At 36.7% G+C, this 13,568-nt stretch overlaps 2 protein-coding genes across 5 annotated transcripts in view; one reads left to right on the top strand and one right to left on the bottom strand.

Moving 5' to 3' along the window:
- The window catches only part of Pigb (phosphatidylinositol glycan anchor biosynthesis class B), a 28,122-nt gene extending 17,211 nt beyond the window's left edge, over positions 1–10,911 (bottom strand). For both annotated transcript variants that reach the window (XM_071608284.1, XM_071608285.1), the window contains exons 1-6: positions 10,774–10,911; positions 9,634–9,767; positions 8,969–9,088; positions 6,211–6,315; positions 3,777–3,907; positions 1,349–1,489 (exon numbers count right to left, since the gene is read on the bottom strand). In XM_071608284.1, coding sequence (XP_071464385.1) covers positions 1,349–1,489; positions 3,777–3,907; positions 6,211–6,315; positions 8,969–9,088; positions 9,634–9,767; positions 10,774–10,906 — 764 coding nt within the window. In that variant the 5' untranslated portion in view covers positions 10,907–10,911. The remainder of the gene's footprint in view (positions 1–1,348; positions 1,490–3,776; positions 3,908–6,210; positions 6,316–8,968; positions 9,089–9,633; positions 9,768–10,773) is intronic.
- A 149-nt stretch (positions 10,912–11,060) lies between these two features.
- Pigbos1 (PIGB opposite strand 1) lies at positions 11,061–12,928 on the top strand. Of its 3 annotated transcripts, none has more exons than XM_027924859.3 (2): positions 11,061–11,314; positions 12,564–12,928. In XM_027924859.3, exon 2 carries the CDS (start codon positions 12,641–12,643, stop codon positions 12,803–12,805), a length of 165 nt encoding a protein of 54 aa, XP_027780660.1. In that variant the 5' UTR covers positions 11,061–11,314; positions 12,564–12,640; the 3' UTR covers positions 12,806–12,928. The 3 variants fall into 3 exon arrangements, with proteins under 3 accessions (XP_027780660.1, XP_071464387.1, XP_027780656.1); XM_071608286.1 differs by having other exon boundaries at positions 11,061–11,342; XM_027924855.3 differs by having other exon boundaries at positions 11,064–11,320.
- The last annotated feature ends 640 nt before the right edge of the window (positions 12,929–13,568 follow it).

The following is a 13,568-nucleotide window of genomic DNA, read 5'->3' as shown; positions in this document are numbered from 1 at the left end:
TTATCACATTCTCCCAGACTCACTCTCCTTTAGCTTTTTTATTTGATGTTTCTTAAATAAAGCCAAATGTACCTTGTACTTGCTAGTCCCTTTGCCTGGAATGTTTTTTCTTTAGGTGTCTGTAAGTTTCACTCTCTCATTCTTCTAGATTTTAGCTCCAATATAATCTTATTATGGTGGTCTTTCACAATTATTATATAAAAATAACACCCACATGCACACCAGCATTCTATCTTTTTAATCTCACATTATTTTTCACTATAGCACTTATCATCACTTGGACAAATATCTAAATCTTATCTTTTTAGCTGTGTCTTTCCCCACTAGAATGGGAACCTCATAAAGGCAGGGGTGCAATAATAAAATATCTAGAAATGACAAAGAGTAGTAACTTTAATAATATTATTTAGTCCTTTGAAAAAACTGTTTATAAAAAAATACTTGTGTGGAGTGAATATAGTATATTGCTGTCCTCAGAGTCTGAATGTATTTATCTTTTCTATAATTATTTTGGATATTCTACTAGATATTTTGGATAAGGCTAATCCTAGGAGCTCATAATAAGTTAGAAGACCTGGATTCCAATCCTAGTTCCCTTACAGCAACAAGCCCAAAGTTTTTGGATAATTTTTAATTTATTCATATCTTCTGTTTCCTCTATTACAAAATAAAAATGCATGCATTGCCAAGATCCAAGAATTGTGATGGTTTGAGGTCATATGTGAAAACCCATTATAAGTTATAAAACCTACACAAATGTAAAAAAAGCAAGTATTTCTAAAATGTATTTGAGAAATAGGGAAAAAAGCAAAGGTAAATTCTGTTAGAAATAATTGAGAGGCTCTCATTTAAGCAAATTAAGAACATATAAACAACATTTTATTTATATATATATGCATAAAATATATATGTATTTTATATGAATATAAAACATGCCAGGTTCAGTGGTACATGCCTGTAATCCTAGTGACTCAGGAATTTGAGGCAGGAGGATCACAAGTTTGAGGCCAGTCTCAGCAACTTAGTGAGACTCTGTCTCAAAAAATAAAGAGGATTGAGGGTGTAGCTCAGTGGTAGAGTGCTCCTGAACTCAATACCCAGTACCACTGGGGTGTGTGGTGTGTGTGTGTGTGTGTGTGTGTGTGTGTGTGAAAGCGCATGCGTGCATACACACACACACGTAAATTTATTTATATCAAAAACTTAATATTCTATTTCCTTGGACTGAGAGTTCTCAATGATTTTATACTATAATAATAACTGAAAGACACAAAATCTTATTCATAATCATTTATAGGTTAGTAAAATTAATAGACAGATTATATCTATTAGACATAGATAGACTTACCCTACAGGTAAAAAGTAATGTAGAATAAGGTCAGTTTTTCTCTGTTCTTGCCAGAAATGTTTGAAGAGCAAAGGCATCCATGGAATGATAGCTGTGGGACGAATTATGAAGGCAAGTGCCACCAGGGAAGAGTATTTAACACTATAAACAAGGAAAATGTGTTATCAAGACAATTGGGAAATTAGTTTTGAAGTTAAATCTACTGTTTACACTTTTTAAAAAATGATAGCATTTTCCTTTTGTTATAAATTGCTAAATGAACTCTGGCAAGTTACTTGTATTTTCTGTGTCTTAGTTTTCCTTATCTGTAAAAAGAGGTAACATTTATAGTCTTTTCTAGCTCTGATGTCCTAATTCTAGTATTTTCAGTTGAGGTGTTATCCTTTGTGTTAATACTTGTCTTATGTGTTGAAAACTATATATATAATATATATTTGTATCAGGGGGTGCTAAAATACAAAAGCAATCAAAACAAAACAACTTTGCTAGCATATACCTGTCAACTATAAAAATAAATAACTGTAAAGAAATCCCTAATGTTAGTGAGGGTGAAAGAGCAAGAATAACAAATTCAAAGGCTTATAGAAATCAGGTAAGTAACAAAAATGAGTGATGCAAATTGAGTGGAGACTATGTAACTGTCATTAAGGAAACCTAGTCCAGAATGTTATTATGCCTTCCAATTTAAAGAGAAATCAGAAAAAATCTAGGTTTTGTCTTTTCTTTTTGTGGTGCTGGAGGTGGAACTCAGGTCTTGTGCATCCTAGATAACAATTCTACCATTGAACTTCACCCCCAGTTCCAGAAATCTAGATTTTTATGTAAGAGCTCCCAATTTTAAAAAACTTTGCTAAGTAGTTTTTTTTTTTTTTTTAAATACTATATATGTGAAATAAATCATACTTGTGGCTTGGTTTGATAGGCAGATTGATTAAATGTAACTTTCTAGATAGTGAAACTACATAGAGGATTCCCAAATGTATAATTCTTGTCTTGACCTTTCTCTAGGTTTTCAGACTTAGAAAACATTTTACTCCTTTCTGAACATTTCTACCATAGATCACATACTGCCACTGAAAATCAGAGTGTTTGGCAAAATACCCACAATACCCCAAACCTGTTCATTGTATGCTATGTGTTGGATGAGGGGAGGGTGTACTGGGCACAGAACCCAGTGCATGAGCTCTACTATTGAGCTACTTCCTCAGCCCTTTTTTTTTTTTTTTTTTAATAATTTTGAGACAAGGTCTTGCTAAGTTGCCAAGGTTGGCCTTGAATTTGCAGTCTTCCTGCCTCAGACTCCTGAACAGCTGGGATGGGCATGGGCGTGTGCCACCATCCCTATTTAATGGTAGTATCACTTAAGTTTTTTCACCTTAAAATTTTGGAGTCATCTTAGATAGCAACTTCTCATTCTACACGTCCATCTTTGTTTCCTTCCCATTCCCTCTCTTCCCACTTTTTATGTGGGAAGAGTGGATACTACAGTTTTAATTAGACTCCCCAATTCTGGCTTTCTCCCTTTCAGTGTATCCTAAATATTGCTACTATAAGAAAATTCTTTTGAAATCAGATTTGATAATGTCATTCTTCTCAAAAACCTGCAGTGGTTCTCTAATACCTATAAAATAAAATCCAAATTCTGAAGAAAGGCAAAGTCCAATTCTAGCCTCATCCTTATTCTCTTCTTTCATGCATCCTACTATACTCTAGCTACTCTACACAACCTGCTCTCAGTTCACTGAAACCTTTTAATAACTCTATGCTTTAGCTCATGTTTTTTTCTTTGCTTGGTATTTACTTCTCTGGTTCATATGAAACCAAATTGGGTCAGAGTGTTTTCTAACTGCCCTTCCAGATGTGTTCTCCACACTTTACCTGCTGTGTGTGGCGAGGCTGACCTGCATGGTATAACATCAATGGTCTGCCTTGTCTTCTGGCTTCTGATTGGTTTGAGCTAACTGAAAGATGGGAGGGGAGTGAGTCAGGATTATTTATTTTCTTGGTGGTCTCCTTGCTGCTGCTAAATGCTGGCTGTGCCTGTCTCCTGTTGAAGCTTTCTCTTAATAGTTACAGCTCTGTGTGAATCCCAGTAACTGTTTCTTCTCCTAGCTCCTTAGAGCCTGGAGATAAAAGAATTCCTGTTGTGACTAGCCCTGGGGTACTGTGGTATTTTTTATTGGCTTTTCTAAATATTGTTTATATCTTTGTAAATAGTTCTTTTATTAAAGTCTTTAACTATCCAGATTGAATGTATTATCTATTTCCTGATATGCTGTACCCACTGAAAATCTGTGGTTCTCATAACTCTGACTTAATGGGAGAACATTAGGGGGTCTAGTGGATATTACAATATATTGATATTTAATATTTTTCAAAAGCATGTCTTAGATATTTGTATATAATTATTAGCAGTAATATATCTCACCTGTTTATAGACTTTGAACCTTCCAAAGGATAGTAGAAAAGAGCAATTATAGTAAGATCAGTTTCCATGGTGTTTGTAAGGGTTCTGGTACAGCAATACCATGTGAACCAAGAGCACGACTGGCAAAAAAACTAAGAAAAATTATATTAGAAATATGTATGAAATAAGAAATGGAAAAATTTAGTATTATCTTCTTCTATGGGAAATAGCAAGTCTAAATATTATAAAAACCACATTAAATTAAAAGAGAAAGGATTTTAAAAGTAAATAGGCCTGCCCAAACATTGTTTTTAAGAACTTAAATCAAACATAGGTCTACCATAATATCAGATCTGTATTTATCAATGAATTTATACTTTCAGATGCATTTTTATGGCATCACATTTGATTTAATTCCCAATTCCCACTAATGAAAGATATAAAGCACAAATTCTTTTATAGTAGAATTTATAGAGATAGACTGAAATCCATAACTAGATTCTCCCAGCCAGTATTCCTCAAATTGTCTTACAGTATTAACACAGTATTTTGAGTGTTTGCAACTGACCTTGATTTGGAATGTTGTCCAATTCATTCCTTCCCTCTTTCTTTTCTCTTTCTCTCCTTCCCCCCTCCCTCCCTCCCTCTTTCCTTTCCTTCCTTTCTACTAGGGATTGAACTCAGGGGTGCTTAACTACTCCCAAGCCCTTTTTATTTTGAGACAGGGTCTCAGTAATTGCTTAGGGCTTTTGCCCAATTTCTTTTTTTCTTTTTTCCTTCCTTCCTCCCTCCCTCCCTCCCTCCCTCCCTCCCTTCCTTCCTTCCTTCCTTCCTTCCGTACTGGGGATTAAATCCAGCACCTTGCACTTGCTAGGCAAGAACTCTACTACTGAGCTACATCCGGGGATTGAACTGAGGGGCATTTGCCCACTGAGCCGCATCCCCACCTGTTTTGTATTTTATTTAGAGACAGGGTCTGAGTTGCTTAGTGCTTCGCCATTGCTCAGGCTAGCTTTGAACTCAAGATCCTCCTGTCTCAGCCTCCCAGCTGCTGGGATTATAGGCGTGCACCACCGTGTCCAGCCCTGTTGCCCAATTTCTTAGTGAAAAAATTCAGACAAAATAAGGGAGCAAAAAATGTCAGGATGCATTATTAAATTTTAATTTGAAAACTGGCTAAATTAATAAACCAGGTTTTGGAGAAACATGCAAACAAGCACCAAGAAGTCTATAAAACAGATATCTTAAAAGTAAATTGTTAGTTGAGGCAAGAGTGTTAAACATTAAGTACTAGCTTCCCATCTCTTCAAATATACCTTTAAAAAAATTCCAATTTTCATGAAGTTAAAGGTTCTTCCTAACTAGAAGAATCTAATAATAGTTTTGTTACTTTGGAGGAAGGGTTTCACAGGTATCATGAACTTTGCCTATTGAGTCTTTAGTAATATATATAAAATATAAGCACAAAATAAAAACACTGACTTCATACCTGACTCCATTAATAAGGACTTACTTGTTAATATAACCTGCTTTTTTTAATGCAAAAGAATACAATGCTTGCAGAAATATGTCCTTTCTCCAGTTTACTAATAAATTATATTCCAGAAATGTGTTAGTAACTAGTTATAATTTGGCATGTATTTTCCAATACAAACAATATTTAAAAGGTATTAAGATTCCTAAGCTGTCTCATTTCAATTTATTTGATTTTAGAAAGAGCAAAGTGAAGCAAAAATATTACTGTAGAATCCAGTCACTCTTCAGGATGTGGTTTAAATGGGAAAACTCATTCATGATTTGAATGTGAGATGTCAGGAATTTATCTCCCCAACTTGAAATAAGTCAAATGACAGAAGGTAGTCTTCTACCATACTTTCTCCCTTCTAGGAGTCCATTTATTTCAAACATTCCATCTGAGGGTGAAATAGTGTTTTAGTGCAAAGGCATTTCTCAGGTTGAGCCTCAGGTAGCTGAAGGAATAATGAACCAAGGTTGTATACAGCAGCACTTCTTTCTGAGATAGGCAGTGATTCTTACTGAATTCTTTTTTTTTTTTTTAAGTTTACCTTTTTATTTTTTGGCAGTGCTGGGGATTGAACCCAGGCCATCCTACATGCTAGGCAAATGCTACACCACAAACCACATTTCCAGCCCCTTTCTATTGAATTCTATATACAGTGAAGCAAGAACTCTTGACAGTTTTGAGGAGTTAAGGGGTTCCAAAGGTCTCCTACAGTTTAGTAACTCATAAGGTATGGTTTCCACTAATCATGACTCAAGGAGAGAGATTCATGTGTCACTTCATTTTACTGTTATTAATTATGGAAGTACTTCTAAAAAGTGCTATGAATTATCTTTTGAAGCTATTTGGGGAGTCATTAGTTCTTTCCATACGCTTTATGCCCACATTAATGAAATAACCCGCATACAGTTTGTAAAATATTTAAGCACTTACCACCCATCTAGCCATTTCCTGATTTTCTAGTTGCTTCATTAATGAGTAAAGCCTCACATCTGCTAGAGCAGACAGAAGTGCTTGGGCAAGTCTGGGAGTCCAGATCTTCATTAAGTTAAAAAGAAGAAGTTATAAGACACATCTCTTAGCTCATACTGAATTAGCATAAAATCAACAAGCTGATCCAACTATCATTTGAAGCCATTTTTAGTACAAAAATAGATAATATATTATTCTGTTTTTTGTAAAAATACATGTTTTCTACAAAAATTACATTAATTTCTCATGGACATACAAAAGGTAGTTTTACCATTTTCATTTTTTGTTTTCACACACGTTTCATATATATATTTTACACATGTTTCATATACATAAGAAATATGTGAGATACATATACCTTAAAACACTACTAATTTTAATTTAAATAATTGTAAACCATTTTATTGTGTTGAGATTTATTTTAGAAGTATATTTATTTCTATTAGCATATAATAAATAAATAATATAATAGCAAGGAAACCCAGGATTCAAACCCAGGTGTGCCTGACACCAAAGCCTGTGCTCTCACTGTTAAGTTATACTGTTTTCCCATCCTACAATATAGAAAATAAGATGACAGATTACTGGGGGTGAAAAAAAGCTGGATGTTGTGGCACATGTCTGTAATCTCAGTGGTTGGGAAGCTAAGGCAGGAGGATTGCAAGTTCGAGACCAGCCTCAGCAATTTAGCACAGCCCTAAGCAACTTAGCAAGACCCTGTCTCAAAATAAAAAAGGGCTGTAGATGTGGTTCAGTGATAAAGCGCCCCTGGTACCAACCCCTCCCCCAAACAAAACAAACCCCAAAAGTATTCTATGATCACAGTATTCAGATGACATTAAAGAATAATTTATGAGTAAAATAAAAGAAACTAAAGAACTGGGCTGTGGCTCAGAGATAGTGTGCCTGCCTAGCATTCATGAGGCCCTGGATTCCATCCAGCACCACAAAACAAAACAAAAACAACCCAAAAAGCAGAAAAAGAAAGAGTAAATGTATTACAATTAAATTATACTTTAGCATTAGCATGTCTGACACTTTTCTCAGTTCATAGCTTCTACAGTCTACCTATGTTAATGGGAGAAACTCTGCTATTGCTCTTAAGTTCTCTTTCCCCAGGATAGTCACATTATCGTTTTCATGTTCTGGTCCTCATTTCTCAGTAATGGAGAATGAACTGATATTTATCAGTTCAAGGAGAAGGTACAACCCTGCTTTAAAACAATACCCGCTAGGGATGGGGTTGTAGCTCAGTGGCAGCGCGCTTGCTTAGTACATGTGAGGCACTAGGATCGATCCTCAGTACCACATAAAAATAAATAAAGGTATTGTATCTATCTACAACTAAAAAAAATTATTAAGAAAAAAAAATACCCCCTAGAACTTCAGTGTCTTTCGAGGCTCCAAAAAAATACCCCAAGAGGGGCTGGGGTTATGGCTCAGCAGTAGAGTGCTCACCTTCCATGTTTAAGGCCCTGGGTTCAATCCTCAGCACCACATATAAATAAATACATAAATAAATAAAATAAAAGTATTAAAAAAAAACACCCCAAGATTTAGAATACTGAACCACTAGCTCTCTGTAACTGAAAAATACAGAAGGCCTAAACTTCTAGTTCAACCTGATGACAGCTTAAAAGATCTAGAATGTGAGGCTACAGAAAAATTTGTACTACTGGTAACCTGTCTTGGAAACTGACCTAGTAAAATTCAACATCTAGGAATTACAATCCTACTTACTATTGATGGCCAGTTACTACATTGCACAATGATTATGTATATCATTAAATTTCTGTCATATTAATTTTTTCTAAATTTGAATTTCAACACTAAATACTGATTGGGTTTATGTGTGTTTTGTCTTCATAAGCTCACATAACATGGTTTTCCACTTACAAGTTAAAAAAAACACCAATTTCAAGTGATTCTTTTTAAATTTTTTTTGGATGTTAATGGACCATTTATTTTATTATATATATGCGGTGCTGTGAATCGAACCCAGTGTCTCACACATGCTAGGTGAGCGCTCTACTGCTGAGCTACAACCCCAGGCCTCAAGTGACTCTTTTATGAAGGAAGTATATTTCTAAAATTCAAATTATGTATATATAAAAGTTATTTTTAAAATCTGCATATATTAACAGAATTCCTCATAGCAGGATATGCTTAGTCTTGTGTTCTTTTGAGGGTGATGGTGGTACTGGAGATTGAATCCAGAGGTGCTTTCACTCAGTTGCATCCTCAGCCCCTTTTTATTTTGGAGAAAAGGTCTTGCTAAATTGCTTAGGGCCTCACTAAACTGCTGAGGCTGGCCTCAAATTTATAATTCTCCTGCCTTAGCCTCCCACATGGCTGGGGTTACAGGCTTGCACCACTGCACCTGGCCCCAGCCCTTTTTATATTTTATTTTAAGACAGTGTCTCCCTGAGTTGCTGAGAGTCTTGCTAAACTGCTGAAGTTGGCCTGGAACTTGTGATTCTTCTGCCTCAGCCTCCTGAATCACTGGATTATAGGCATGTGCCACTGCCCCTACCCACTTTTGTGTTTTGTATGTGTTTGGCATCTTGGGCATTCCAGATGAGGCTGGACTTTAGCAACAGTAGACTTTTAAAAACAAACTTCGTGGTACCAATAATATAACATAATACCAATTAACTCTAGAAAAATGATAGAATACATGTTTTAAATAACATTTTTGATTACTTTTATTTAAACTTACCAGCAGCTGAACACTATCTTTCCCCAAAAGATGCAGAATCTTGTAAATGCTTGCAAAGATTAAGGGGTAAGTATAACCCCTCAATCTTTCTGTCCATTCCCAGGTCATATAACCATAATTAGTAATATTAAGGATTAAATGTCAAATAGTATTGAAATAATCTATTTATACTTTCATATATAAAACAATATTTTACTCTTTAACATTGGAATTTTATTTATTTATTTATGATGTGTGTGTGTGTGTGTGTGTGTGTGTGTGTGTTGCTGGGGATTGAACCCAGGGCTTTGTGCATGCAAGGCAAGCACTCTACCAACTGAGCTTTATCCCCAGACCAACAATGAAATTTTAAAACCCAGTATTTTATATTGGCTATCAGAATTAAAACTTCAGTTGGCCAACTAAATGCTTTGACTGCTTCAAGACAGAAATGTGTTTTTTACTTTATTTGAATCTGCCAAGTACAAGCATTGTACTTGGGACTATACACACTAAAGGATGTGTCAAGTATATTAACAACAAAGAAAGATACAGAAGAAATATTGGTATTCAGCAATGGCATACTTTGATGAGTTGAAATTATGAGAAAATGTGTATCAAAAGAGGACTCATTCCTAAGATAAATATACATTCATTGTCTGGAAAAGAAACTAGAAAGGATATTTGAAAACCATATGATGTGCAACTTCAAGAGACTGCCAATATTCATCTGGAACAAAACTTGTCTGGACCAAAAAGCAATTAAATATTCGTAAAGCAATGGTAAACAAAACCAGATAAATGTTTTCTCCAAGAAGATCTGAAAAACAAAACAATAAGCAATTGTGGCAAAAAAGACAGGCATTCCACTTGCAGAACTTAAAATCTGCCCTTCTGTTTGGCCCCTAGCTTAACCTTTGTTAAAGCACAGTGGTGAACTCTCAAAGTTGACCAGGGCTGAAAGGTACTCTAGGGCCAGAGCCTCACAACTGGGTGATGGCTACTCCTTTTATTTAAACCAACTTGTCTTGCAACTTACTGTACAGAGAATATTGAGATAAATACTGGAAAAAAGACTGGGTTGACTAAGTCCTCAAGCTAATTAGGTTATACTACATGTGCGCCTAATGAAAGAATCTAGTAAACAAATTACTAATTAGAATACAACTCTGTCAACAGTGGAATATCTTCATCATCATCAGTAAGAGTAGTAATAGTAGTAGCAGCCAGAAGCGCTTTACCATTGAGCTACACCCCCAGCCCTTTTTATTTTGAGCCATGATCTCACTAAATTGCTGAGGCTGGCCTCGCATTTGCAATCTCCGACAGCCTCGGGAGTCTTTGGGATTACAGGCATGCACCACCAACCCAGCTCCTCTGTATTTTAAAATCTCTTTTTGATAATGTATGCCAGTTAATGGGATAATTCCTTTACATGTATGTCATTTAACCCTCAAAACAACGCTATGGGATAGATATTATTAGCTCCATTTTACATACGAGGAAACTAAGGCTCAGGAATTACATTGCCTTGTCCAGAGTAAAAAGTTATAGAAGGCTAAACATTCAAATTCAGGTCGGCCGGCTGTTGCGCAAATCTGCTCTTAACCACAAATGGGCAGATTGTATGCCAGGTTTTTTTTTTTTAATATGAATTTAGTTATCAACATTTAAAAATCAGATTTAAGTTAAAACCTGCATTTCCAGTATTCAAGTCTATTTTAAGATCTGGCAGCACAAAGCGAAACTGGTAACTGGCTGACAGTGAAAAGTAGGGCGCTTCCTTTGAGTCGGACTGTAGCTCTCCATACAGTCCCCTCACTCACCTCCGCGGCGCCGGTTCTGGTCCTGGGCGCTGACGTACAAGGTAGACTTTCTCTTTCGCAGCTTTGTTTTCTCGTGGGAGCGGTTTTGGAGAGCGCGGAAAGCAAGGCTGCGGCCGCCACCTTCCGGCTCCATTTCCACCTGCTTGGAGGCCAGCAGAGGTTCCCCAGCCGCCACCTTCCAAGGACGGAAGGAAGCTGGAGAAACGCGCGCTGCTGGTGCTGCAGTAAGTTTGGTCTTTGCGAGCAGCCGTCGCTTGCAGACGCGGAGGTATCCAGGCCAGGGCCAGTCTTGAAGCCAACGCGCCAGGCAGTCCCCGCAGCAGAGTGCGGGCCTTCTGCAGAGGGCTCCCCCGTTTTCTCTTTGGCGCTGCCTAGCCGCGGAGGACGGGAATAGCTGCCTGTTTTTGGTTTTGTCTCTGCTCCGACGTCCGGAAGCGCTGCCGGAAGGAGACCAATCTCACCTCGCGGGGACAGGCGAAGGCGCGGGGGAAGCGTCGCGGAGCGGCCACGGGACGGTCGGACGTGCCCACGGGTGCTGGCGGTACTGGTAATGATAATCATAAACCTAAGTGTGTAACATTGCACTGCTTCGGTGGTCTTACAGAAACTCCCTGTTGAACGGGGTAGTCAGGGTAGCTTATTGCACCTATGTAGCAACAGGCTGAAAGGACTGGGGAGGGAGGGTGTGTTGATTTAACCCGTAACCATTGAACCAAGCATGATTGATGAAATTTGTCACTTATTGACTCAACTGTAGGAGATAGGAGAAAACAGGCTTTTCTTGCCCAAGTTAGTTTAAATTACATTCCAGGCATATTAAGGGCAGGCTAGTTAGTTTATAGTCTGATATTTGTGACCTCTGGTGCTGGTGTAGGAGGCCATGTTAAAATCGAGTAAACAAATTCTTCACTGTGCTTTCCTTATTCTAGAAAGGAATATGTTGGCAAGGAATATCACTTTCTGGAAAGCCTTAGAGTCTTTCAGTTGTTAAAAATTTAACAGCACATTTCATTATATTTTTCTTAAAAGCATATTTTTCTTAAAATATAAATTATAGATGGCAGATAATTTATATTTGATATCTTCTGTGCTTACTAAAACAAAAAAAGAAACAATTTTTTTTTTTTTTTTTTTTTGCTGGGTTTTGAACCCAAAGGTGCTTTTTGCCACTGAGTCACATCTCCATCCCCTTTTTAATTTTTTTATTTTGAGACAGGGTTTCATTAAGTTACTTAAGTCCTTGCTAAGTTGCCCATGTTGGTCTCAAACTAGCAGTCCTTCTGCCTCAGCCCCAGAGTCGCTGGGATATCAGGCATCGGCCACTATTCTAGGTGGAACTCATTAAATCGTTTAGCTCATTAAACAATTGTTCTTATGGTACATACTACTAAAAAAACATGAATAATCCAAAAAGGACGAATGGAAAGTAATAATTCTCTGCCTACCTTACTCTTGCTTCCAGTTCACATTTCTCAGAGGCAATCACAGCTTTTTCCAACTGTTTTGTTTTGTTTTAGTTTGTTTTGTGGTATGAATTAAAAGCATAAAGAGAGTGTCATTCCCTGCCATCTTTTTCCCATATTAAGTTATCCATTTAAAACCATGGAGAACATACTGTAATAAAAGAAGATTTAGCTTTGTCTTACATCATCTCCTTACCTTATTTCCCATAGTTAAAGTGATGCTTCAATAGTACAAAAAATGTTGTTCACTCTCAAGCAAAGTAGTGATATGAAATCTTAAAGTGATTATACTAAGTCATTGCTCTGTTTCCTCTTTTCTTTGTACAGAGATATGAAGAGATTTGCTGAATGTGGAATATAACTTTTCAGAACCACCTTTGTTTTATTCTGTGTTTGTTGCAACAATGTTTGGGAGATTGACTCTTCCACAACTGCTTTTTGCTGGAGTCCTTGGACTTGCTGGAGGAATATATATTTATCAACCAATATTTGAGCAATATTCCAGAGAGCAGAAGGAATTAAAAGAAAGGGCGAAATTGGCACAAGTATCAGAAGAGAAGAAAAGTTAATACTACCTGGAGTTGAATTGTAACAGTTGATTAAAGTTTTGCTGAAATTATACACTGACCTAGGAAAAACTTAGGTATTTTTTAAACACAAATAAATAATGGATAATGATATTTTTAAAACTAGCACTATGAATTTAATGTTTTATTTGCCATTTTAAATCTTTATCAGGATAAATTAGTAACTTCCTTTTAAACAAAAATGAATGTCTTCAGGGCAATATATAAATTGATCTAATCAATGCCTCTAATAATTTAGTGTGAGCTCTTGCGATGTTTTCTTCCATGAACTTAAAAATAGCTTTGATTAAAATGTCAAATATCTGTTATGTGTCAGGTTTGGCTTTGCCTGGCTACAGGCAGACTGGGATTCTGTTCTGTATGTCTTCTCGTGTGGGACCCATGCTTAAGGAACAGCCCCTATCTGAGCTATGCTAGTAAAGGAGAGAAAGACTGAGAGGAAGCATACAATGGTAGGCTTTTGCCAGTTGTGGCAAATGTCATCTTTTCATAATTTTGTTGATTTGGAGCATGTCACATGGTCAGTCCCAAAGTCAAAAGGCAAGGACATGGATTATTCCTACAGGATGCATTGTCAAGTCACATGACAATAAATAGAAATATGTAAGCCTATTATATCCAAGGAATAATAGTCCTAACACATTAGGTTAAATTGAACTGCTTTTGGTCCTTCTTTTTTAATGGTGCTGGGGATTGAACCCAGGTCCTTGTGCATGCAAGGCAAGCACTGTACCAACTGAGCTGT

Source organism: Marmota flaviventris, chromosome 2 (assembly GCF_047511675.1).
Source record: "Marmota flaviventris isolate mMarFla1 chromosome 2, mMarFla1.hap1, whole genome shotgun sequence".
NCBI lineage: Eukaryota > Metazoa > Chordata > Mammalia > Rodentia > Sciuridae > Marmota > Marmota flaviventris.
Note: the sequence above shows the minus strand (reverse complement) of the source record. Positions and strands in the feature narration are given on the sequence as shown.